General features: G+C 38.2%; 1 protein-coding gene and 1 long non-coding RNA gene across 4 annotated transcripts; one reads left to right on the top strand and one right to left on the bottom strand.

Annotated features, from left to right (window-relative positions):
- Nucleotides 1-6,839: 6,839 nt before the first annotated feature.
- Nucleotides 6,840-15,892, top strand: LOC125898369 (N-acetyllactosaminide beta-1,3-N-acetylglucosaminyltransferase 3-like). 3 transcript variants are annotated; one of them, XM_049592155.1, is made up of 3 exons: nucleotides 6,840-6,870; nucleotides 10,816-10,983; nucleotides 14,217-15,892. In XM_049592155.1, the coding sequence occupies exons 2-3, from the start codon at nucleotides 10,976-10,978 to the stop codon at nucleotides 15,370-15,372; spliced, it is 1,164 nt and encodes a 387-aa protein (XP_049448112.1). In that variant the 5' UTR covers nucleotides 6,840-6,870; nucleotides 10,816-10,975; the 3' UTR covers nucleotides 15,373-15,892. The 3 variants fall into 3 exon arrangements, with proteins under 3 accessions (XP_049448112.1, XP_049448111.1, XP_049448113.1); XM_049592154.1 differs by lacking the exon at nucleotides 6,840-6,870 and adding an exon at nucleotides 9,320-10,401; XM_049592156.1 differs by lacking the exon at nucleotides 6,840-6,870 and adding an exon at nucleotides 10,147-10,204.
- A 7,255-nt stretch (nucleotides 15,893-23,147) lies between these two features.
- LOC125898368 (uncharacterized) lies at nucleotides 23,148-24,037 on the bottom strand. Its single transcript, XR_007450619.1, has 2 exons — nucleotides 23,941-24,037; nucleotides 23,148-23,801 (listed from the first exon to the last, which is right to left on the bottom strand). It is a non-coding gene; the product is annotated as an uncharacterized LOC125898368 (long non-coding RNA).
- Nucleotides 24,038-24,817: the final 780 nt, after the last annotated feature.

The following is a 24,817-nucleotide window of genomic DNA, read 5'->3' as shown; positions in this document are numbered from 1 at the left end:
AGCTTAGCGTTAAGCAGCGTATTGTATTTGTATGTATTAATGAATAGCTGCTGCTAGCTTAGCGATTTAGCCCTGTATGTGTTTCGGTTTAATCATTTTGTTATGGGTGATTAAGTGAATATTATATTGTTTAGCCTTAACTAAAGGTGTCTTTGATTTGAGCATGATTGAGTTATTTTTTATTTGAGAATGTTGTAGAACAAAACTGAGATTACTATATGTAAACTAATTAAAACTTTCCATGTCTGTGGTGTTCACACACATTGGGCTCCCAGCTTAATCTACTGTCTTTCCATTTGCTACATTGAAATTGTAATTACTGGGAGGATCCATCATGAGTCAATATTAGAAGAACAATATTAATTACAGTATTTGTCAATAAGGGTGTAACACCTCTTGTGACAGATAAAAAGGATAAGACGTAATGTAGTAAGTAATGATCTAGTACACATTAAATAATCAGTATGATGCTGCACTTTACTTTAGGGGACATGAAAAGGGTAACTTATGGTCAGGTAATAATTAAGTAATGTTTCAGTACTCAGTAACCACTTCAGCGTGGAACAAAAAGGGTAATGTTTAACTAATTAGTAATGATTAAGTTGTTACTGCACACTTTTTTAAGCTTTTTGTGGAACTATCAAGGTTTGTTAAATTTTAGCATCGGAGTAAACATCTAGGAAAGGTGGAGATGATAAACACTAGCTTTAATCCAGACCACAAAGATGGGCAAGACCATCTCTGCATTCATCTCTGCAACTGGGGAGCAAGCGGAGTGGATGTGGAAGGACTGAACACTGGCTGTGGTTCTGGCCACATGGATATTTTTGGGATCCCAAATGTGATTTTCTTCATACTGTGGTCGAGAGCAGGTGCCAGGACCAGACTGGTGCTGAGGGGTTCAAGAATAACTTCTGATCTCCAGCCACTGAGATCCTGGATTGGGTCACTTCCCCTTTCAACCAGGCCCATATTGTTGCTAATTTGTTTATGATTGATAAATGTTAGTCACTGGGCTTTTTTTGTGCACAATCTTAAGGAGCTGTCGGTATTACATTTCACTGTGATTACATGTGGCAAATAAAGTATTGATTCTGCAGCTGGTTCAGAGTTAATCAAGTGCTCAGTGTGATAGATTCACAGATATTCATGAACTAATAATAACCTATTGATGTATCAATATGGGATCTCAAACTCTGTTCTCTAGTAACTTATCAGTATAGTCTTCCATTAGACAATCTATGACATTTGATGAGTAGGTACCTAAGAACTGAGCAACAACTAATAGTTAGTTCCTCATTAGTTCCCTCACTGGTTTCTTAATTTAACTACTTAACTATTTAACTGCCACTCTTTGACATGTGATGGGTAGTTACTTAAGAAAGAGGAGAGATGGAGAAGAGCATCCTGCTAGCCATTGTATAGACATTGGAAATAAACTGGACAATCTCTGTGCCACATCAGTTTCCAAAAGGTATCAGGAACTGTAATATCTTTTGATTCATAGAAACTTGACATAATCCTGGACAGCAACATTCAACCAGGTGACTCTTTTTCTATATGCCAATCAGACAAAGCAGAGGACCTTGGGAGAGAAGGGGAAGCAGCATGTGCTCTGCACTGAATAGGGACGGGTGTGTCGGTGGGATTGTGAGCTTTTTGTGAATAACTCAAAAATTCCTTGACCAAAAATGCTAAAATTTACATGCTGCAATTAGAGACCACAGTAACTATGTCAGATAGAACAACCATGATTAATTAATTAATTGATGGCGTGATAGGTAGCAAATTTGGTCGCAGCTATTGCAAATTTGCACTTGTTTTCTCACAATTTGGTGTAGCAGAGTATTCAGGTTTGGGCTATAGGATATACAGTACAGGCCAAAAGTTTGGACACACCTTCTCATTCAATACGTTTTCTTTATTTTCATGACTATTTACATTGTAGATTCTCACTGAAGGCATCAAAACTATGAATGAAGACATGTGGAGTTATGTACTTAACAAAAAAAGGTGAAATAACTGAAAACATGTTTTATATTCTAGTTTCTTCAAAATAGCCACCCTTTGCCCTGATTACTGCTTTGCACACTCTTGGCATTCTCTCCATGAGCTTCAAGAGGTAGTCACCTGAAATGGTTTCCACTTCACAGGTGTGCCTTATCAGGGTTAATTAGTGGAATTTCTTGCTTTATCAATGGGGTTGGGACCATCAGTTGTGTTGTGCAGAAGTCAGGTTAATAGACAGCCGACAGCCCTATTGGACAACTGTTAAAATTCATATTATGGCAAGAACCAATCAGCTAACTAAAGAAAAACAAGTGGCCATCATTACTTTAAGAAATGAAGGTCAGTCAGTCTGGAAAATTGCAAAAACATTGTGTCCCCAAGTGGAGTCGCAAAAACCATCAAGCGCTACAACAAAACTGGCACACATGAGGACCGACCCAGGAAAGGAAGACCAAGAGTCACCTCTGCTTCTGAGGATAAGTTCATCCGAGTCACCAGCCTCAGAAATCGCAAGTTAACAGCAGCTCAGATCAGAGACCAGATGAATGCCACACAGAGTTCTAGCAGCAGACCCATCTCTAGAACAACTGTTAAGAGGAGACTGCGTGAATCAGGCCTTCATGGTCAAATAGCTGCTAGGAAACCACTGCTAAGGAGAGGCAACAAGCAGAAGAGATTTGTTTGGGCCAAGAAACACAAGGAATGGACATTAGACCAGTGGAAATCTGTGCTTTGGTCTGATGAGCCCAAATTTGAGATCTTTGGTTCCAACCGCCGTGTCTTTGTGAGACGCAGAAAAGGTGAACGGATGGATTCCACATGCCTGGTTCCCACTGTGAAGCATGGAGGAGGAGGTGTGATGGTGTGGGGGTGTTTTGCTGGTGACACTGTTGGGGATTTATTCAAAATTGAAGGCACACTGAACCAGCATGGCTACCACAGCATCCTGCAGCGACATGCCTTCCCATCCGGTTTGCGTTTAGTTGGACGATCATTTATTTTTCAACACGACAATGACCCCAAACACACCTCCAGGCTGTGTAAGGGCTATTTGACCAAGAAGGAGAGTGATGGAGTGCTGCGGCAGATGACCTGGCCTCCACAGTCACCGGACCTGAACCCAATCGAGATGGTTTGGGGTGAGCTGGACCGCAGAGTGAAGGCAAAGGGGCCAACAAGTGCTAAACACCTCTGGGAACTCCTTCAAGACTGTTGGAAAACCATTTCAGGTGACTACCTCTTGAAGCTCATGGAGAGAATGCCAAGAGTGTGCAAAGCAGTAATCAGAGCAAAGGGTGGCTATTTTGAAGAAACTAGAATATAAAACATGTTTTCAGTTATTTCACCTTTTTTTGTTAAGTACATAACTCCACATGTCTTCATTCATAGTTTTGATGCCTTCAGTGAGAATCTACAATGTAAATAGTCATGAAAATAAAGAAAACGCATTGAATGAGAAGGTGTGTCCAAACTTTTGGCCTGTACTGTATATCCTATAGCCCAAACCTGAATACTCTGCTACACCAAATTGTGAGAAAACAAGTGCAAATTTGCAATAGCTGCAACCAAATTTGCTACCTATCACGCCATTAATTAATTAATTAATCATGGTTGTTCTATCTGACATAGTTACTGTGGTCTCTAATTGCAGCATGTAAATTTTAGCATTTTTGGTCAAGGAATTTTTGAGTTATTCACAAAAAGATTTGAATAGGTTAGTATAGTGTCACCTATGGACAATTTGTGGGTATTCTTTCTGGAATAGTTACTCACGGTCTCTAGCTGCAGTATGCAAATTTTGAGTTAGTCACGAAAAGCTTTGTGGACCAACCAACCAACCAGCTGCGTGACCGATAGAGCTGCAGGTCGCTCCTAAAAGAAAAAGAAAAAAAGTATTTGCTGTATTTGAAAATACAAAATACTTGTATTTTATTTTGACACATTTTCTGGCACCAGTATTTTGTATTTACTTTGATACATTTATTTGAGGGGTATTTTGTATCAAAATACATTTTGATGTATCTTTGCCCATCTCTGGTTGAGTATATTCTCAGTGTTGAGTGTTTTTGTGGATGGAGGGGGGTATGGTCATATCAATGCAGGTGTACAGGTGTCTGCATAGGTGACACCTCTATGGTCTGACCCTGTTGAAGAATCAGGTCTTGCTGCAGGGACTCTTGCTGGATCGACTTGTTTCACTGGTCTGCCAAAGAATGAGTGTGTTGGTTCCTTATTTGGTCTCCCTTCTTCAATAGAATTTTTAAAAAGACTGTCTTACTCATCACGACAGTCACTTTTATTCAAGATCACATAAAGGCCTCTTGACAAACATTCAGTTCAGTTCAGTTCAGTTCGGTAAAATGTGATCCCATCAGCTGCTTTAACTTGTGCATGTTCATCTTCTTACATTGACCAGGCCGTATGGCTGCGTTTCATGAACACAGACAATAATAGCCCACAGAAGGACCAGGGCAGCAGCTCACAATCCCACCGACACACCCGTCCCTATTCAGTGCAGAGCACATGCTGCTTCCCCTTCTCTCCCAAGGTCCTCTGCTTTGTCTGATTGGCATATAGAAAAAGAGTCACCTGGTTGAATGTTGCTGTCCAGGATTATGTCAAGTTTCTATGAATCAAAAGATATTACAGTTCCTGATACCTTTTGGAAACTGATGTGGCACAGAGATTGTCCAGTTTATTTCCAATGTCTATACAATGGCTAGCAGGATGCTCTTCTCCATCTCTCCTCTTTCTTAAGTAACTACCCATCACATGTCAAAGAGTGGCAGTTAAATAGTTAAGTAGTTAAATTAAGAAACCAGTGAGGGAACTAATGAGGAACTAACTATTAGTTGTTGCTCAGTTCCTAGGTACCTACTCATCAAATGTCATAGATTGTCTAATGGAAGACTATACTGATAAGTTACTAGAGAACAGAGTTTGAGATCCCATATTGATACATCAATAGGTTATTATTAGTTCATGAATATCTGTGAATCTATCACACTGAGCACTTGATTAACTCTGAACCAGCTGCAGAATCAATACTTTATTTGCCACATGTAATCACAGTGAAATGTAATACCGACAGCTCCTTAAGATTGTGCACAAAAAAAGCCCAGTGACTAACATTTATCAATCATAAACAAATTAGCAACAATATGGGCCTGGTTGAAAGGGGAAGTGACCCAATCCAGGATCTCAGTGGCTGGAGATCAGAAGTTATTCTTGAACCCTCAGCACCAGTCTGGTCCTGGCACCTGCTCTCGACCACAGTATGAAGAAAATCACATTTGGGATCCCAAAAATATCCATGTGGCCAGAACCACAGCCAGTGTTCAGTCCTTCCACATCCACTCCGCTTGCTCCCCAGTTGCAGAGATGAATGCAGAGATGGTCTTGCCCATCTTTGTGGTCTGGATTAAAGACTGTTGGAAAACCATTTCAGGTGACTACCTCTTGAAGCTCATGGAGAGAATGCCAAGAGTGTGCAAAGCAGTAATCAGAGCAAAGGGTGGCTATTTTGAAGAAACTAGAATATAAAACATGTTTTCAGTTATTTCACCTTTTTTTGTTAAGTACATAACTCCACATGTCTTCATTCATAGTTTTGATGCCTTCAGTGAGAATCTACAATGTAAATAGTCATGAAAATAAAGAAAACGCATTGAATGAGAAGGTGTGTCCAAACTTTTGGCCTGTACTGTACACAAAGCTCAGGTGAACCCCACAAAAAGGCAGAACAGTCACAGAACTATGTGTAACTAAGCAAAGCCATTTAAAGACAACAACTTGATTTTATATATATATATATATATATATATATATATATATATATATATATATTAACCAGACTTAACAGCCATAAAAATGTGTAGCCTATTATTTTTGCTTCTTGATTCGTGTAGAAAGTATTTTGAGTATATTAAATACAAAATTACTCCACTCATTACTTCATTACATTCGCTTTTTATCTGTCTTATCAAATACAAATTACAAAATACTCACATGTAATTGAAATATGTATTTGAAATACAAGTAATAGAAATACTGCCCATCCCTGGCAGCAGGGGAGTATCATTTGAAATATATTGCAGAGATTAGATCATGTTTTAGTTTTAAAAATACAGAAGTTGTTATAGGCCTAACTGACTTTGTCAAACCAGAGGTGGAGGAAGCATTTAGATTTTTATCAGACATGTAGACATTTGTTTAAAACATTTGAGTACAAAGTTTCCAAAGATACCAAGGTTGAATTTCAGGGTCTAAAATGATTTGGCAATTAGGCTTATTTATTTGATGTGTTGGATTTCCTTTGGGGTTAGAATCACATATCTTCAAGAAAGTGAGGGAACAATACACAATGGAGTAACTCAGTTTTACATTTAAATTCAGGTTTTGAGATTTTATTTTAATAGCTAGGTATTTGTCAGTCTTTGACAGGGAAAATTTTGAGCATCAGACACTTAATTTTCTACATGCGGGTGACTTTTTCTGTACCAATTGTACTCAATGAACGGTGTAAATGTATTTTATTTTGTCAAAAAAAGGTCCTCTGTTACTTTCATTTACTAGGGGAATTCTAAATATTTTGGGGGATGTCCCCTCATCCCCTCAAAATCTACACTTTGTAAATGATTTTTAGACACAAGGAGGGATACAGCTTTTTGCTACAGTTGCCGCCAGTATTTACAAACTCTTGTTCTGCAAGTCAAGCTGTGGAGAGCGGGGTGAAAAGTTTACTGGCTAGTGGAGATGAGAAAACCAAAGGATTTGCCAGCAAGGGAGGACTCAACAGTGGAGGAGTCTCAATAACTCGTGGTGAAAATGTTAATGTCAAGAAGTAACAAATAGGAGGAGGTGAGTCCTTCAAACTGACTTAAATTTGGCTGTGATTTCTATTAAACCCAGCAGAATTGCTGTGATTAGCAGATTTCACTTTAACTTTGTTGAACCAGCAAATTTCAATCCCAAGCCATCTTGTTGTTGCTAAATTGTGAGGCGACGGAGCTATGGTCCAAAATGAAACAAGCTTTTGCAGCCTATTCTTTTTCACCATTCCCTTTTATTTTACCTTATCTTTTGGAGTATAAACTGCTCCACAATAGAGGAGTGGTCTGTAGACAAGAGTCAAGGGTTACAAATACAACTTTTCAATAAAACTGTAATGTCCCATTAGCAATCAAGCTAATGTTAAGCTAACAAGCTAATAAGTTTGCAAGGTGGCCATTAGCAAGCTCCTTTTTTTCCTTTCTCCAATGAGTTTTGCTTGCCACCTTTCTCTATTAACATCATTTGGGGCCTGAGTCTGCACAGTAGAGATCTCTGGGGTGTTGAGTTACCATCCATAGAGACAGAATGCATCTAAGTCAATTCAGTGCTCTCTGTTGACTTCATAATGAGTGAAGGTGCCTAATGTCCAAAAGCTGCTGTGTGATGGGATGCACTACCAACAGGGTAAAGAACCAAAAAACGGAGCTTTTAAGAGGACAAAAGTGGACACAGACATGAGGCATCAGCAGGGAACTGTGGGATCCTGATACTAAGTATACAGTGGGCAGCAAGCATTTTGCTCTTTTAGTCAGACAAACTGTAGAGGTTGAAGCTAACAAAGGCCTGGTTTTGATCTTTGTTAGCTTAAATGATGGTCTTACCTGGCGATTCAACCAAATAGTTGTAAATATCAGTCAAGTATAAGTATGTTGCTATGGGCCATGCACTGGGATCATTTCTCCAAGCTAAGTAATGTAAGGAGAAGGGACATTGATATAGACCAACAATATTTAGCCAGTCCTCTATGGGGTGCCGTTTGTAAAGTGTCTCACGCTGAAAATAACATCAACATTTTGCCACATTTAGCTTCAAACAATGTTTAAAAAAGTATTGTGATTTTTTTAACGTCACCTTTTACCACATTTACAGCAATATTTGTTAACTTAGAAATATATTAAATAGTTAAATCTAAATATTAAATGTGGCACCTAAATGTTAAATGTTAAATCTAAATATTAAATCTAAATCTAAATCTAAATCAAATGTTAAATCTAAATATTAAATCTAAATCTAAATCTAAATGTTAAATCTAAATGCTAAATATAAATCTAAATATAAATGTTAAATCTAAATATTAAATCTAAATCTAAATATAAATGGTAAATCTAAATGTTTTGGGTGAAACTAAATATTTAGCTAATATGCAAATTCACACTGCCGGTCACCGGAAGTACCAAAATAAAAGCTCGAGATGGTCAGACTGTTTATAGAATCAAATAACGAATTAAAACCAACTTATCGGGGGAAATGGACACTTGAACATACATTAGCGTGATAATAACTATCTAAAATAACAAGAAACGTGTTTGGAGAAATTTTATTTGACATGTACTTTGAGTTGTTAGCTTCGGAGGAAATCACTTTGTTGTTTACAAATACTTCCAGGTAGAAAACCAGCGGAGTTTAGCAACATATATATATGCACATCTCACGTTTTTCACGTCACTGTATCACCGTTTAGACTAATCTGGTGTTTGTAAAGCCTATAAACACTATGACTGAACAAACATTACTATCACGGTCTGAAATTAATAACATGGTTATCGAGATTAGCGGGCTAACTGTTAGCTGTTAGCCCCGTTAGCGGTGTCTGTAATGACTCACTAACTCTAAACGGTCCGTGAAGAAAATATTTTTCCAGCGGATGTCTTGAAGTTACAACATGATTGAGCTAACTGGAGAATTTAATGTCGTATCCGACAATGGGAGACATTTAACAGATGACGTCCTGATAGCTTTGCTGCTGCTGCGGCCACTGGTGCTTTCTAGACATCGGGATTTCCCAAAACTGAATAAATACCACACATCGCAACACAAAACTGCTTTGCTAGCTCAATCATGTTGTAACTAAGACATCCGCTGGAAAAAAATATTTTTTTCATGGACCGTTTAAGAGTTAATGAGTCATTACAGACACTGCTAAGGGGGCTAAGAACTGACGGTTGTTAGCTTAGCTTAGGTTGTTAATCCCTCCGAAGGGACACTAACAACTCAAAGTACACGTCAAATAAAATTTCTCCAAACACGTTTCTTGTTATTTTAGGTAGTTATTATCACGCTAATGTATGTTCAAGTGTCCATTTCCCCCGATAAGTTGGTTTTAATTCGTTATTTGATTCTATAAACAGTCTGACTATCCCGAGCTTTTATTTTGGTACTTCCGGTGACCGGCAGTGTGAATTTGCATATTAGCTAAATATTTAGTTTCACCCAAAACATTTAGATTTAACATTTAACATTTAGGTGCCACATTTAATATTTAGATTTAACTATTTAATATATTTCTAATTTAACAAATATTGCTGTAAATGTGGTAAAAGGTGACGTTAAAAAAATCACAATACTTTTTTAAACATTGTTTGAAGCTAAATGTGGCAAAATGTTGATGTTATTTTCAGCGTGAGACACTTTACAAACGGCACCCCATAGTCCTCTCTGGCAGATATAAATTTATTTGATGTGTACGCAACAGTGTTAGTTGTGTGCTGTTATTTCAAGAGTTAGTGAAAAATACATCCACAATTTCCACGAGCCCAAGATGATGACGTTAAAATGCCTGATTTGTCAGTCAGTCTGACGTTCTAACAATGCAGCTAGGGAGCATTCTTTGTAAAAGTAGAGAAGTTGTATTTTGACACCTAATGCAGAGAGCACCCAGCTAGGAGCAGTTCATACTTAGGGTATAAGTAAAGAATGTATACTGTATCTTTTGACTACCGGGTGCCTATTCTAATATGACAGGGTCCTGTATGACCTAATAAGTAGCACAACTAAAGTTAGCTCACTTTGGACAAAGATATGTCACTGAAACTCAGTGAAACAGCAATACTTCAAACATTAGCAACTGAAAAACCTTCAAAAAAGTCACAAACATGCCTTTTTTATTACAAATGGTGATTTTTGCCAAAAGTCAAAGTGTGTGCAGCTACGATTATAAGCAGTCAAACTGATCTGATTGTTCTCAGCCCATTTTTTGATTTGTATTTTTCATATTCTCATCTTTGTCTCTCTGTCATTTTTTTTAAACTGCCATTTAATAAAGCTGTGTTGTAATGATCGTGCCCATGGTGTGATGGGTCTGCAGAGGATTTCCCTGCCCGTTTCCTGACTCAGGACATGTACAGCCTTTGAGGGTGGGCAGGTTGGTGCTAACGATATTCTGCAGACGTCTTTGTTTGTTGCAGCCTGTTCCTGCCCCTGTTTGGAGGCTGATACAAACCAGACTGTGGCTGACGTACAGAAACAAACTCAGTGATTGCTGTGTAAAACTGGATCAACAGCTCCTGTGGCAGGTGGAGGTGGCTGGGGGTGGCAGGTTTACCTTAGAATAGAGAACAGGTGAGATCATGAGGGGGAGGGTTGGGAACAAATGGGCCTCCTTTGTTAAAGAGGGGATTTGTCTTTATTATCATTATTACTGACTGCCGTTAATTAACATGTAACCTATGGCTTTGATTCCATTCACAATTTACCTGCCTTCCACCTACCACCACAGCCTTCACCTCCACTTTTACCCGCCAAGGTAATGACTGTTACGGGTGTGATGGGTGCTACGGTATCACATTATATTTACTTACAGTGAATATAATTATCATTAGCTAGTCAGGTAATAGGCAAATACATCATCAGGCAGCAGTGACTTCCAGGCTTCTCTCCCAGCTTTCGCCAGTAACAATCTCAACAAATTGCTCAACTTAACCATAAAAGAAAGGCAAGGTCTTCACTTACACACACACTTTTTGAATCATTCAGAGCAGAGTCTTCCTGATTGGCTGAGCCTGGAGCAAAGTGGGCCCCAGAGGCATCCTGTGCAGCCTTCATCACCTTTACATTTACTACCATCCCAACCTACTCTGACTGTCTGCTGACTGTCAGAGGGATATCCACCAAGCGCTCGCACTGAACGGCCAACATGCTCAGGTAATTATTGTTAAATGAAGATTGGTGTCATTGGGTGCTACATGTTTCTCTGAATGTCATTACTTTTCTTAAAATGGGTTGACTTATACTATGTAAAATAAATAGCTTAGATGTTTACACGTGTGTTAATATTTTATCAGCAGAGAGTTTGGAGGATGGATTTCATTTTGATAACAAAAGCTTTAATTCTTCATTCATTCTCAAAGAAAACAACATTAACTTATAGTTTATATTATATATGTTTTCTGAGATTTAACACCAGCTGCTCTTTAACTATATCCAGCTTGCTCAATACTGGGACTATAATGAAAAACATTTTCTTCTGCGGCCTTGTAATGTTTCAACATTACCATAATTTATGCAAAACAACAAAACAATAGAAAAATTACATCAAAGCCACCTTGAAAAAAGAGAAAAATCAGTGATACTTTGTATCCAATCACAAAGCCTATTTGTGTAGAGGCAGACAAAAAAAAAAAGAAATCCTTCTCTTCATATTAGTATCATTCATAAAGTCCACCAACCTCCACTAGTGCTGACAATTCAATGGGAATTATAATACAGAATTGACTTCATGGGAAATCTCTGATTACGTCATCTTTATTTCTAACTGACCCACTGAATAGTTCATCCTATGTGTTTGGTCTTAGATATTTAATGAATGAAAAAGAGAGCCAGATTAACACTTTAGACATTTTGATGGAGACAGATATTAAAGTCGCTATTGGGGGGTTTAGTTTTAATGTTAATATTTATAAAAACTTTTGTTAGCCCTTTTCTGACTACAGTACTGCTGCACACACACAAAATGCTAGACAACCTATGGTCGTGATTGAATGCTACAAAACGGGAAATGTAGGTATTCAGGTATTCACTCCCCCAGAGCTATTGCCCGTCTCCATTCTAATCCTGATTTGTTTTTACATAATCTATTGTTTAAAAATATCAAAATTTGTTTTGTTTTGTGTTGCTGATAATAGACTTTTTCTGTATATTCCCTTGCTGTCAGAAACATGTGCAGAAACATGTGTTCATGGTGCTCCATTAGTTTGAGATGTTTTACTCAAACCAAAACTGGAACTAACTAGAGAGAAGGTCAGGGTACTACCCTCTGACTAAATGTCTGAGATAATTATTTGTGCCGCATACTGTTTGTTCCACCCACTCTGAGCAGATGTGTAGCCATTTCAGTAGTTGACTGGATTCTGCCTGGAGTGATAAATTGCCCTCAGCACATTTTTCTCTAGTCATTCCCCTCCTGCTAGGCTCAATTTCTGCTACTTTATGAAAAAAGTATCTCCCAGTTTCACAGAATGAGAGGTACTGTAATCAGAAATACTACATGTGATAAATAATATACAATCAAATGATGCTATGTTTTAGTCTCATGAAGGCTCCAACAGATGAAATGTTATTTGTTTTTCTTTTTTCCTTTCTTACTTATCATTGAGTTGTGATCTGTATTTGCATAGAGCAATAACTACATAGGCAATAATTACAACTTCTTGTAACACAACTTGGTGATTAAACAAAATTCCTTCTTTAGGATACTGCTTAAAGGGTGAAGTTGAAGGCATACAATGGCCATGTTATCCAAACTCAAAATTATCATTAACGATTTGTGTCTGTGTTTTTAAGACTGACAGAAAGACAAGAGGGTTTGGTCAGTTGTTCATACACTTAATTAAAGCACCCTGTGTTTACATGCAGAGGTTCTAAGTCAAGGTTAACTGGATTTACTCTTGAATCTGAAAGACCTGGTTATTCATAGAGGAACCCACACTTAACTGGTGACAATGAGCATCTCAAATTTTTGCTATTTAGAACAAAATGCAAAGCAGATACACCATGAACTGGATGAATGTCCATTTTTTGGATCTTATAGGTGCAGTGTATAAGACTTAGGGGGTTTTAGCAGTGAGGACTGCAGATTGCAACGAGCTGAAACTTCTCCTGGTTAGTATTACGGAAGTTTTTATTGTTCTGAAGGTTTTACTGGGCGCCAAAATATCCACACATCTGGGGAGATTAAAACCGGTAAAATCACAGCATAAAGCAGTTTCACATTACAAATCAGTAATGTGTACTCACATTTTTTCTCTGATACCTTATTATCCAGACATTCAGGAGGTTTTTAGCGGGGGCCGAATTATCTCTTAGAACAAACTGACCCAGTGATTTAAACTGGTAGAAACACTGAATAAAGCAGATTCACATATTAAAAAAAAATTGGTGTTTCTCCAACACTGCTCATCACGGAGGGGCTAACTACACCTGCCATCATGAAAACACAAGTGGTCCTTTCTAGAGCCAGTGTTTGGTTTATCCGATCTGAGTTACTTCAGAAACATGGCGGTGCAACATGGCGGTCTCTCTATCACTGTAGACATAAATGGCTCATTAAGTTAACGAAAACACAACAATTCTTATTTTCAGTTGATTATACACTAAAGAAAACATACTTATATTTCATGTCTGCCAGTATACCCCCCTAAATCCTACACACTGGACCTTTAAAGCTACAGTAGGTAACTTTCATAGCAAATATGACTGTCCTCATATCCTGACAGAAGTACATGAGGCAGATAATCTGTGAATAAAACATGCTCATCTGCTTCCTCCTAGTGCTCCTAGGGGCTTTTGCAAGAATCATTAAAACAACCAATCAGAGTCGAGGAACCTTGTCAATTATGCCAGCCACTGCTCGTGAACTGCGGTCAAAGTGTCAAACCAGGCAGCGCTGATCAAATATAAATCAAGATTCTGTTACTGCATTGCCTATTTGTCATCCCAAATGTTTTCAGAATTATATTTTAGTGTACTGTTTAGCTGTTAAGTTAGAAAGTTTGCTCAGGCCGGTGGGTGGTGCTTAATTTCTGTTTGACTGGCCCTGCCTAGTTTAACAGTTTGACCGCAGTTCATGAGCAGTGATTAAGATGATTAACAGTCTCTCAGTCCGAAGTCTCCCGTTCAGGGTAGATTTTCAAAAGACTTAAAAAAGAGCCAGGCTGAGGTGCAGAAGTCTGGTGTTCTCTCAGACCACAATTAATTACAATACGCTCAAAGTCTGTTCTGGGATTGTTGCCCAGTGATGCCGAGATTAAACTGTCTACCCCAGCTTTAATTACAGCTAGGTTGATTTAACTTAAACTTGCAGCGCTCTAATATTAGTCTTTGAATTATTATGTCAGAGTGAGACAAGTTAATGAGAAAACTTCTTTTTGTTATTGCAGAGTTTTAAGGAAGAAGAGTATAGGACCAGGACTCCTCATGCTGGTGGTAGCCGTCCTCATGGTTGTTTATTTCTATCTCATTTGTACTGACTTCAGTACCATCCGCCGCCAATTACATGTTAGAAAGGATGGCAATCACACAAAGCCACCCAACACAAATACCCCCTATGTTTACTCCTGGCCAAGATGCAAACAAAATATGTCTGCTGCCAACATCACAGACTTTTCCTCACTTCCTGGTAATATACAAGACTTTCTGTACTATCGGCACTGTCGACACTTCCCAATGATACTGGATATTCCTGATAAATGTGGAGGAGCTAGTGGATCTGCAGAAGTCTTCCTTCTACTGGTCATTAAAAGCCCCCCTGCCAACCATGACCGCCGAGAGATGCTGCGCAAAACCTGGGCTAAAGAGCGGAAGCAAAATGGCGCGCGGATCCAAAGGATCTTCATCTCAGGAGTGACAAATGATGGTTTTGAGAAATGGAGACTGAACAAAGTCCTCGAGCTGGAGCAACGTGAATATAATGACATCCTCCAATGGGACTTCAATGACTCATTCTACAACCTGACTTTGAAGCAGATGCTCTTCCTGGAATGGATGGAAAGAAACTGTCCACATGTTCGCTTCCTGTTTAATGGTGATGATGACGTCTTTGCCCACACAGACAACATGGTTGAGTATCTCCAAAGCCTCAAGGACAATAATGGAGACAAGCACCTCTTTACCGGCCATGTGATCCAGGGTGTTGGGCCTATTCGATTGCCTGAGAGTAAGTATTATATTCCAGTTCAGGTGGAGGAGTCAGAGGATTATCCTCCATACTGTGGTGGTGCGGGCTACCTCTTATCTGGCTACACAGCTTTGGTCATATACAGTATGTCCCACGACATCATTTTGCTTCCCATTGATGATGTTTACATGGGGAAATGCCTGGCTAAAGCAGGACTTGGTCCTAGTTCCCACATGGGGGTGAGGACAGCAGGACTGTACATCCCCACCAGTTATACAGATAGATTTGACCCTTGCTTTTATCGAGACGTTCTACTTGTTCACAGATTTGTTTCAGCGGAAATGTATGTTATGTGGCACAGAGTGAATGACCCCTTTCTGAAATGCCACAACAGAACTGTAGTTTCAGGGAAACTTTGAAATCATATAAACATCTACAGAAAGAATTATGCTTGTCTGGGATGGATTTCTCTGGTTTTCTTCAGATACAACACTACTTACAGAAGCATGCAGATTGGGAGCAGATATGTAAATGACCTTCTAATTCAGAAAGGATCTTCCTGCTGACTATGGACAAGGTGATAAACAAGAATCTGATAACTCGCTTATACAGAGGACTTCATGAGTACATAACAGGAAACACTAAGGAAACAAAACAGAAATGGGAATTGGAAGTCAACATTATTATTATTACATGTGCAGGTGTGTTTGTGATTGTGTATATGTGCATATATTGTGATACAGTGACATTTGATTAAGGTTTTTATTTTTTTCGTCTGACTTTACACAACTTCTGGACTGGCATATATGTGTCTGTTTAAACATGTGGGTGATTGCATATTAGAATTAGGTATTTTGGGTGCCTGTGTCCATGTTGCCTCTGTGAACACAATATGAACAAGACAGGTCGATGCAAAGTTTACATTTGTCATGTGATACATCATATTTATTTGTTTGCCCCTGCTTCTATTGACCTTGTACTAAGCATCAGTTCTTGCCATCATTAGTGCTTCTGTGTGTGTATATATAAAAGTCAAGTAAAAAAAACTGTATATTACAGTGTTGTCAGAACTTGTTGTCAATAATATTGAATCAGTGGCAGCTTTAGTAGCTACGGAAGTGCATTGCATTCACTGAATAAATAAGAAAATCAACATGTCGTAATTATGAGATAAGATCAGATCAAATAATTTCAGATAAGATCTCATAATTGCGACTTATCTCAATGCGCTTCCGTAGTCTACAGATATAATGCTTTTATTCTGAAAGAACCGGCCTTGTGTTTCTCGGTAGACTCACTTTACAAATCAGCTTACGTTAACGTTATTACAGTATCAGCGAAAGGCCTTATTGTAGTATGACATCAGGATCTCATTATTACGAGATCTTGTTTCATAATTATGAGATAATGAGTCAGTTTTTTTATTTATTTAGTGAATGCAGTGGGCTTCCGTATGTAGCTACAAAAATGTTAATTTTTTTAAATCAAAATTTATTTCCATCCATAAATAGTGCCATTCAAGCATAGTCTACATAGGAAAAATAAATTACTTTGAATTACAGCACACTGATCAAACTTGCATTGACTGAAAATGTACCTCACCAAAAGTATGTTTAGAGTTTAAATTATTAAAGGTCCAGTATGTAAGATTTAGGGGGATTTAGCAGCTTCTAGCACTGAGAATTGCAGATTGTAACCAGCTGAAACTTCTCCTGGTTAGAATTCCCTCAGTGTTTATTGTTTTGGGGATGTTTTCTCTTATACAGAGTCAGTGTTTGGTTTGTCCATTCTGGGCTACTGTAGAAACATGACAGTGCAACATGGTGTTCTCCCTCGACAAGGACCCACTCCCTGTGGAGATATAAATGGCTTATTCTAAGGTAACAAAAACACAGCGACTCATAATTTCAGGTGATTATAGACTAAAGAAAATACACTTATATTTAGTTTATGCGAATTTATCCACTAAAATCCCAACACTGAACCTTTAAAACATGACCATACAGGTATATGTATTGTCAAAACTTGTCAAAATATGTAAAATAAAATAGAAATATTTTCTGTCATTATACAGTATCAGAATTAACAATAGAAAAGGTGCCTTAATGGCAACAGTGTTTCACGTCTGTCTCACCGAGGTCCTGACTGTGTTAATGCTCCACACAGCTGACAAAGATTACACTTTGCTATATCTGTATATATTTGTTTTTCATTTTATTAATTTCATAAATATATTGGTAATTATTTCTAAGTACCCTTTAAGATGACACAAGCAATGCTGTTTCGCAGTTGTATCAGTTTTCTGCTCCATGATGGCTCCTGCTGAAACTTCTCTCTGCAGAGCAACACTTCTTTTAGTCCCATTGTAGATCTATGATCTGAACTGGTCTCAGACCCTCTGATTGTAATTTCTCTGAATGAAAAATCTAGAGTGTGACTATAATGCCATATTAGAATATGGATTGGGAGGGTTGAGAAGTCAATATTTTATTATTTGCTGTTCATTTTGTGGCAAAATTCACCAAACCACATCACTAAAGAATTCAAATAACTCTAAGAGCAGGAGAAATTTATCAAATATCAAAATGAAAATCCAATTTTGCACTGCAAAGATGTGGAGATAAAACTTTAAATTCTAAAAGACATTCCTCCTGCTACAAATTTTCATTTTCTTCAATGCGTATTTTATTCCATTACAAATGTATTTCAGACTTTGGTGCATTTGAAAATGGAAAAAAGTGGCCCCGAAATTTGTGTGAAAGCAAAGAATCTTTCAAACCCAAAAAACTTTTTTTTTTCTAAATGTCTTTCACCTCATTGTGAAGTTTAATCAATTTCTTGATCCTGCAAATATATCTGCATTTGAAGTAAGTATGATTTTGCAGGCTGGGTTATCCGTTTGTTCGTGCACATTTTGGATGATTTCACTGACCGGATTTGGAAGAAAAATTTTGAAGAATGATACATCTCTGCATTGTGCTTCAGCGTTTTCAGTGAAAATGTTAGACGCCACTTTTGGACATCAGTGATTCTGCTGAATGATGATATCGCACTGATTCAGACTAACACTTTTAAATTAGACTGAGTGTCAACAGGATGCTTCAGCTAGAGGTCAGATCACAGTTATCTACAATACACAACTAATGCAGTATGGATATACATTGTTTTACTGAGCGCAGCAGCAGATGAAACCACACAAAATAAATAGATGTCTTTTTCATCCCACAGTGGATACAGCAGGACAATGGCTGGAATTTTTAAGACTACTTTTAATCCTGATTTGATTTTCTTATTGTTGTTTAAATGATTCCTTCAGCAGATTTTTATGGAAAGCAGTTTTGTGTGGTTTTATTTCACATCTATCCTCTGTGTGTTGGTATTAAGGACTGGTTGGGAACAATGTCATTTCCAGTTTTCTTGAGAATAAACTGAACCTTGAACATGAAGACTGACCGTGTGATTAATTTGCTGTAGCCTTCAGTCATGGTTTATGGAGTTCTAAATGCAAACATATTTTGTATTGTTTGTATCTCCTCCTTAATAAAATCTTCTTTCAGAGCGTTCAGGTTTTTCTATGTGTGAAGCATTTATTGGATATTATGCAAGAATTTCAACACCTTATTTTCTGAAACATAGATGGGGAAATACTCGGTAATCAAGTTCTTTCTCTTTCTCAAGCTTCTGTATGGTGAGAAATGTACAGTATTTGATTCAGTTTTGTGTCCTTAACTCTGCTGACCTCCATCAGAGCCTCATTGTGCACATGCATTATACTAAAGTACGCTTTTGCTCCGGGTTTGTTTGCTTTGTAGTGTAATACAATACATTTGCAAAAGCCTTCATGTTGTTTTACAGAGAGGAGTCACCATCAATCCCAAGTTTAAACAGTTTATTTTTCCCCTAATATCTAAAATTGATCCCATATGGTGGCCTGCGTTCAGTATCTGCAATCTTTGGAACCAACACAGAGCATCCCATAATTCTCAAATTGCTCGTGTCGAGGCCTGTAAGGAAACATCTTAGAAATGATTTCCCCCCTCTGTATTAAGGTTTCTAAGAAATAGCAGGGAGTAGTTATTACCTGACGTTTTGCTGCTGTTGTGATCTTTTTCACCTTTTAAATTAGACAAATGAGTGTCACAAATGAAGCAGACAGCATTTCAGAGTTCTTAGAGGCATTTTTAAAAATACCAATTGAGACTAATTTACTTGTTGATAAATGAATCAGTCTAAAAGTTTATCTAATCAGCACAGACTTAAGACGTAACTGCTGAGGCCTGAGATGATGATGATGTTCATCAGTGTTATACTGTAATAAAAGTCCACAGTTAAAGCAGTGCTGCCATGGCAGTCCCATGATGAATTCTTTACTGAAATGGATTACTAGTTGGTTGGGGAGATGAGGGATGGTTGTAACATTTTTGACATTTCTGTCTGTATCTCTTTCTCGTTCTTTAAAGCCAATGTGTTTAAAATCTGACACAAACTAGTCACATGTGTCTGTTAATAAATGGCGCAGCTGTTATCTCTGTAACACAAACAGAAAATGTATGGTTTAGTCTCAAACACAAGGTGAGAAATAATGAATGTTTTTTATAAGACTTTATTATTTATAACCCACAGCAGACAACCTACAAATGTGTACCATGATCCACAAATATTTCCCCATCACGAACATGTCTTATTCGTCTGAATCTGCAGTTGAACTAGTATTTAACTGTATCAGGTAAGTGTAGGGGAGTAGGAAGTGGAATATTACCCCCTAAGATGTACTGGAGTAGAAGAATAAAGTAGCAGAACATGGACATACTCAGGTAAACTCCATCAAAATTATGCTTACATAGTACAGTACTTGTGAGTAAATGTGCTTTGTTTCCTTTCTAGATTCAGATTGCAGATTCAAACTAATAACACATTTACCAGCTTCAGCATGTGAACACATGAATGTATCAGTAGTTTTATTTGATCTGAAATGGACCGCTCCGCATGGTAAGTACTTCTACTTTTTGTTTCTATTGTGCTCTTACCTGAGAAAAAGATCTGAGTACTTCTTCCACCACTGCAACCCTGTGTCAAATTATTCAATTAGCTCAATGCTAACACTTAATGGGAATTACTATTAATGTGCTACCCAAAATTGGCATCACCACTGTGATAATATTATCCTTACAAATGATCCATTTTTACTGACACATGCTTAACATTAAATGAAATATGTGCTCATACTGACAGGCACAACTTCCCTATGCTCTCTGGAAACTAATAGGGGCTGACTTCTGTCCTTGTGTCCAGTTGTTGTTATTGTTAAGGATGCTAGCGCTAGATAGAGGGTTGCATACTTTTTCTTTTTACTTTTAGTAAGTACTGCAGCTGCCTTTAAAAAGCATGTGCTGTTGCATGCAGTATGCACACACAGGACATACTGTTTACTCCTAACATTATGCCCATGAAGTCCAATACAAGCTTTACAATCATTATACTTCACATTTGTAGATTGTTTTTCTACAGATCTGCTGTGGTAGGACTTCGACAAAATTACACAAACAAACAGGAAGGAAACACAAATATCACATGACCTACTAACTCACAGGAAGTATCCACAAATGTGCAAAACCAGTTTCACGTGTAAAAATGGATCCACAAATGTGTAAATATGATATTGTGTGTATTTGCTGCGGTGAAACGGTTTACATTTGTACAGCCTGTAACATTTTTATGTGCAATTAAAGTATGTGTTTACAGAGTAAGTTATGCACATTCGCAAATCAGTCTGTATTTTTGTGGATATGACATAACACACAACACAAATGTAAAATGACATGTTTGTGGATAGTGAAATATTTGTGGATCTTGGTACACATTTGTAAATTGTCTTTTATGGGTTACAAATAGTAAAGTCTTATAAAACTTCTACAAGAAATGTTAACCCAACCCACACTCACTGGGGTGAAATGTAACATTGTGATTATGGCGAAAACTTAAGACACTGAAAGCTTTTTATTCAACACTTATATGACTTTTTAACAATGTGTGTGCATGTGCGTCTTTTAAAGATTATTTTTATGGGCTTTTGCCTTTAATGGACAGGATAGTGTGTGAGTGGGGACAGAAGGAGGATGGGGGGTGACATGCAGTGGGAGGCTGCAGGCCGGAATTTAACACACAGCTGCTGCAGTGAGGCAGGTGACTCTGTACATGGGGCGCTGGCACTATCCACTACGCTACCGACACCCCTGTGTTTGTCTTTTATTGAGTGTTTTTGTGATCTTACATGCATGTTGTTTGCTTACTTGGCTGTTGATGTTACCACTAACCCAGACTCTTGTAGTCATTAACTAGCTTATCCTAAAGCTAACAGCTAAAACACTGGCACTAACAACCTGCATGACAGATATCTACACAGACACTTGATTATGTGTCATATGCATATGTTCTTGTTGCACACTGTATATCACATGCTAACACACAGATATGACCTTAATTTCAGAATATTTTTGCAGTGTCTTAACTTTATCCCATACTCTTCTATGAATAATCACTGGGCACTTTCCTGGCAAGCAGACTGTATAAATTACAAAAAAGGGGGGATGAATATATCACAGTGTAGAAAATGTTCAGTCTTTACCTGTAGATGGATTTATCTCTTCTAGATATCTCTGATTTACATCTGGTAAGTAATAGTAAATCCATATGTCATAGAGAAAGATTGTGTATTGTATTTCTATCTGTGAGCCTGTGGTGGGGCAGGATTGCTCTCTGATTTGACAAACTGAACATGTTAGTATGACTGTGTATGTGCTCAATGTTTGACTCTTGAATGTAAAACTGGCCTCATGTAAGGAGCAAATCAAAGAGTAGAGCTCTACCACCACTTACTGGCAACATTACAGCAACAAATGCAAGACGGAAGACAGCAAAGACGACAGGAAATATTGAAGAAATATAGAGAAGCTGGGACTGTAGCGACAGTATGAAACCAAATACTATTTATGATTTTCATCAATTTCTTACACGAAGCTCATAATGTTAAATGTGCAACAGACTGACACTGTATGTCTGACAGAGAAGACAGTGACACTTTTTATGCAATTCCCAATGACGTCAGATAGTATTGCAGGTGCGGTTTGGACTTCATCTTGCAAACAGAGGTGCAGTGACACAAATAATGACTGTAATGTACGATCTTGCAGCCTTTTTAGAGGCACACTGCTCTTGTGCAATGAAGTCAGTTGAGTACAACAGAAAGCATTCCCCACAGAGGTAGAAGATGCACCAATTGTTGATGTCTGTGCTGTGTTTAATGGGGCCCTGATCTTAGAAAGATATAAAAGATCCTTTTACACTCTCCAAGTTATTCAGGTGGCTTTCAAACATTTGTTCAAAGTCCTGCTCCAGACGATGTTAATTTAAGAACACATCCAGCAGCCTTGGAGGCCAGACAAGACTCAGTTATTGTGTGGAGCACAACTTGACATCTGGACAACCTTCAGAAAAAGTTCTGGAAATCAATAAAAGCAACATGATATGTCTTTTGGCTGCAGAGCTTAACAATGTGATTTTGTGAGTACTCTTTCTGGAGTAAAACAAATGTCCAAAAGGCCAGAAATCAGCCAATTAATAGAACTGTTCATGGTAGTGCCTTAAAAATAACATCTTTGCCAGTCACACAAAACACTGTGCAGATAAAACACGACTGCACATCATCCACATCATTTTGTTTATACCATGCATGCCTAACACACATGGTAGATGGAATGCAGTCAAGAGTGCACGACTTACACCATGTGTTAACACCAGCCTCCTCATGCAACGATGCACCGTAATATAGTAGTATGTATGTGCTGCCCACTGACATCATGCAATTTAGTGCATTTCAAAACCTTTATGACACTAAAGCCCCATTCTGTGTGCAGAAATGTAGCCATTAAAAAGTCAAACAGGCACAAACATTAGTTTTTACACATGCAGGCGATACAGCAGGTTCCCACAGGAACAGGAAATGCAAGGCGGACCGATAAGTGTCGTCTGTTGGATGATAAGCTTCTGTCCGCAGCATTTCCAGCAGCTTTAGTATTAAGAGATCACAGATCAGCTTGTAAAAATGACACCTCATTCATCTTTATTATACACAGTTGATGCATTTTGGCAGATCATGTAATCACACATACATTCCCCGTAAAAGATTCAGAGGACGCATGAGGCACTGTGTATTTTATTGGGCTACTCTCTCCCCCTCTGCAAGTCAAAGTCCGATATTCACAAGTGAAACTAAAAAACATATGCTCCCAAATGTTGGCAGGAAGAGGACACTTCCATCACGGCTGAACAAAACAATTTAGCAAAATGCTCCATGGGAGAAATGGGTTTACAGATATGCAGGCTTATGAAAAGCTGTTCACTGCAGTCATGTAGAAATCAATATTTTTTTCCAGTACATGGATGTGTGTGAATACACATAATATAACAAAAACATAAATACAGTATTTTTCACAACCTTATTTTTTATCTCTGTAACTTTCTGGATGCATTTTGTGTCAAAACACTTTTTTAAAAATAAAAAGCACTTTAACCACTGTAAACTTCGTTCCTTTTCTATATCCTCAAAAGTTTAACAAGAAAAGGGTTTTGAGCCCGTTGCCGTGGTGTTGCCAGTTTCGTTGGTGTGGTAGGCCACCCTGTAGAGCTGACTGGTCAGTCTGTAGAGGCACCCAGGATGGGTTACTTTTGTAGACAAGTGACACCTCACTTGGGGTATTTGACAAACTGACACTCAGAGATACAGAGTGTCCAACTCAGCTTGTCAAATACACTAAGTGGGGGGCCTGATCTCACAACATGAAAGATGGCTCTGTGGAATAAATGAACAAGACACTGGAACCACTCCAACCACACATTACCAGAAACATAAAAACATGCACATATTACCTTTTTTACATAAAAATGTTTTTTGTACAGAACATTTTATAAATCAAACATCAATCTGTTACCTGAACGTTCAGATCTGTTGATGGTGAAGCCGACGAGTCTGAGTGCAACGCTCCTCTGTCTCTCACAAGAGTTCACAATGATGACACGGTGCACAAGACAATCCGTTTGACCATTGAGCTTTGACGCTGCAAAGAGGAAGTCAAAACAAGGAAGATAACTGCAAAGCTAGCTCTCAGGAAATATGTGGAAATAAAGTGTCAACATGTTATGGTTGTGAAATGCCGTCGAAGGCTTTCGTGGCTCACAGCTTCTGAGATAATAGCTTGCTGCGACATATTCAACAGTTTTATGTGTGTTCTTACCATTGTGTTCAGAACGTGCTCATGGAACTGCGTGTGCAGTTCTCATACTAAAAATCAAGGAAGTAGTAGCCTCCTTTGAGAGATTTCATTAATAGCAACTTCAGATCAGTATAGATTGTATTTTATGGTAAGATTATACTTGAGTACTGTTTTCAAACTACATTATGAGATCAAAAACTGTGGTCTGTTCTTGACATGGTATCTCCATTAATGGCAACATCAGACATATTTTCCCTAAATTTGGAGTGTCTCCCTTTATGCTATCAGCTGTCACTAGCCATCATCTGCTCCTTCCTGTTTCAGTGTCAGTGTTTAGTCAGCATTGTTAATTGGTGGTCTAACTGTCAGTGTACCCCCTGGTGCAGTAAAGCCACAAGTATCTGGCCAAAGAGGAGCCCTCCCATGGTGTAGGATATTTGCTTTGACACGGAACAGCCAACAACTTTTTGTCAACCTATGTAACCAGCCCAGCACTCAGTCCATGCACTTGATTCCATTATGTCTGGACTCCTAAACTTCCAAGTAACACTCTGTGAAAACTATTACTGTCACTTTTTAATTGCCACACTGCTCA

This window comes from Epinephelus fuscoguttatus, linkage group LG12 (assembly GCF_011397635.1).
Source record: "Epinephelus fuscoguttatus linkage group LG12, E.fuscoguttatus.final_Chr_v1".
NCBI classification, from domain to species: Eukaryota; Metazoa; Chordata; class Actinopteri; order Perciformes; family Serranidae; genus Epinephelus; species Epinephelus fuscoguttatus.
This window is presented reverse-complemented; position numbering and strand designations above follow the sequence as displayed.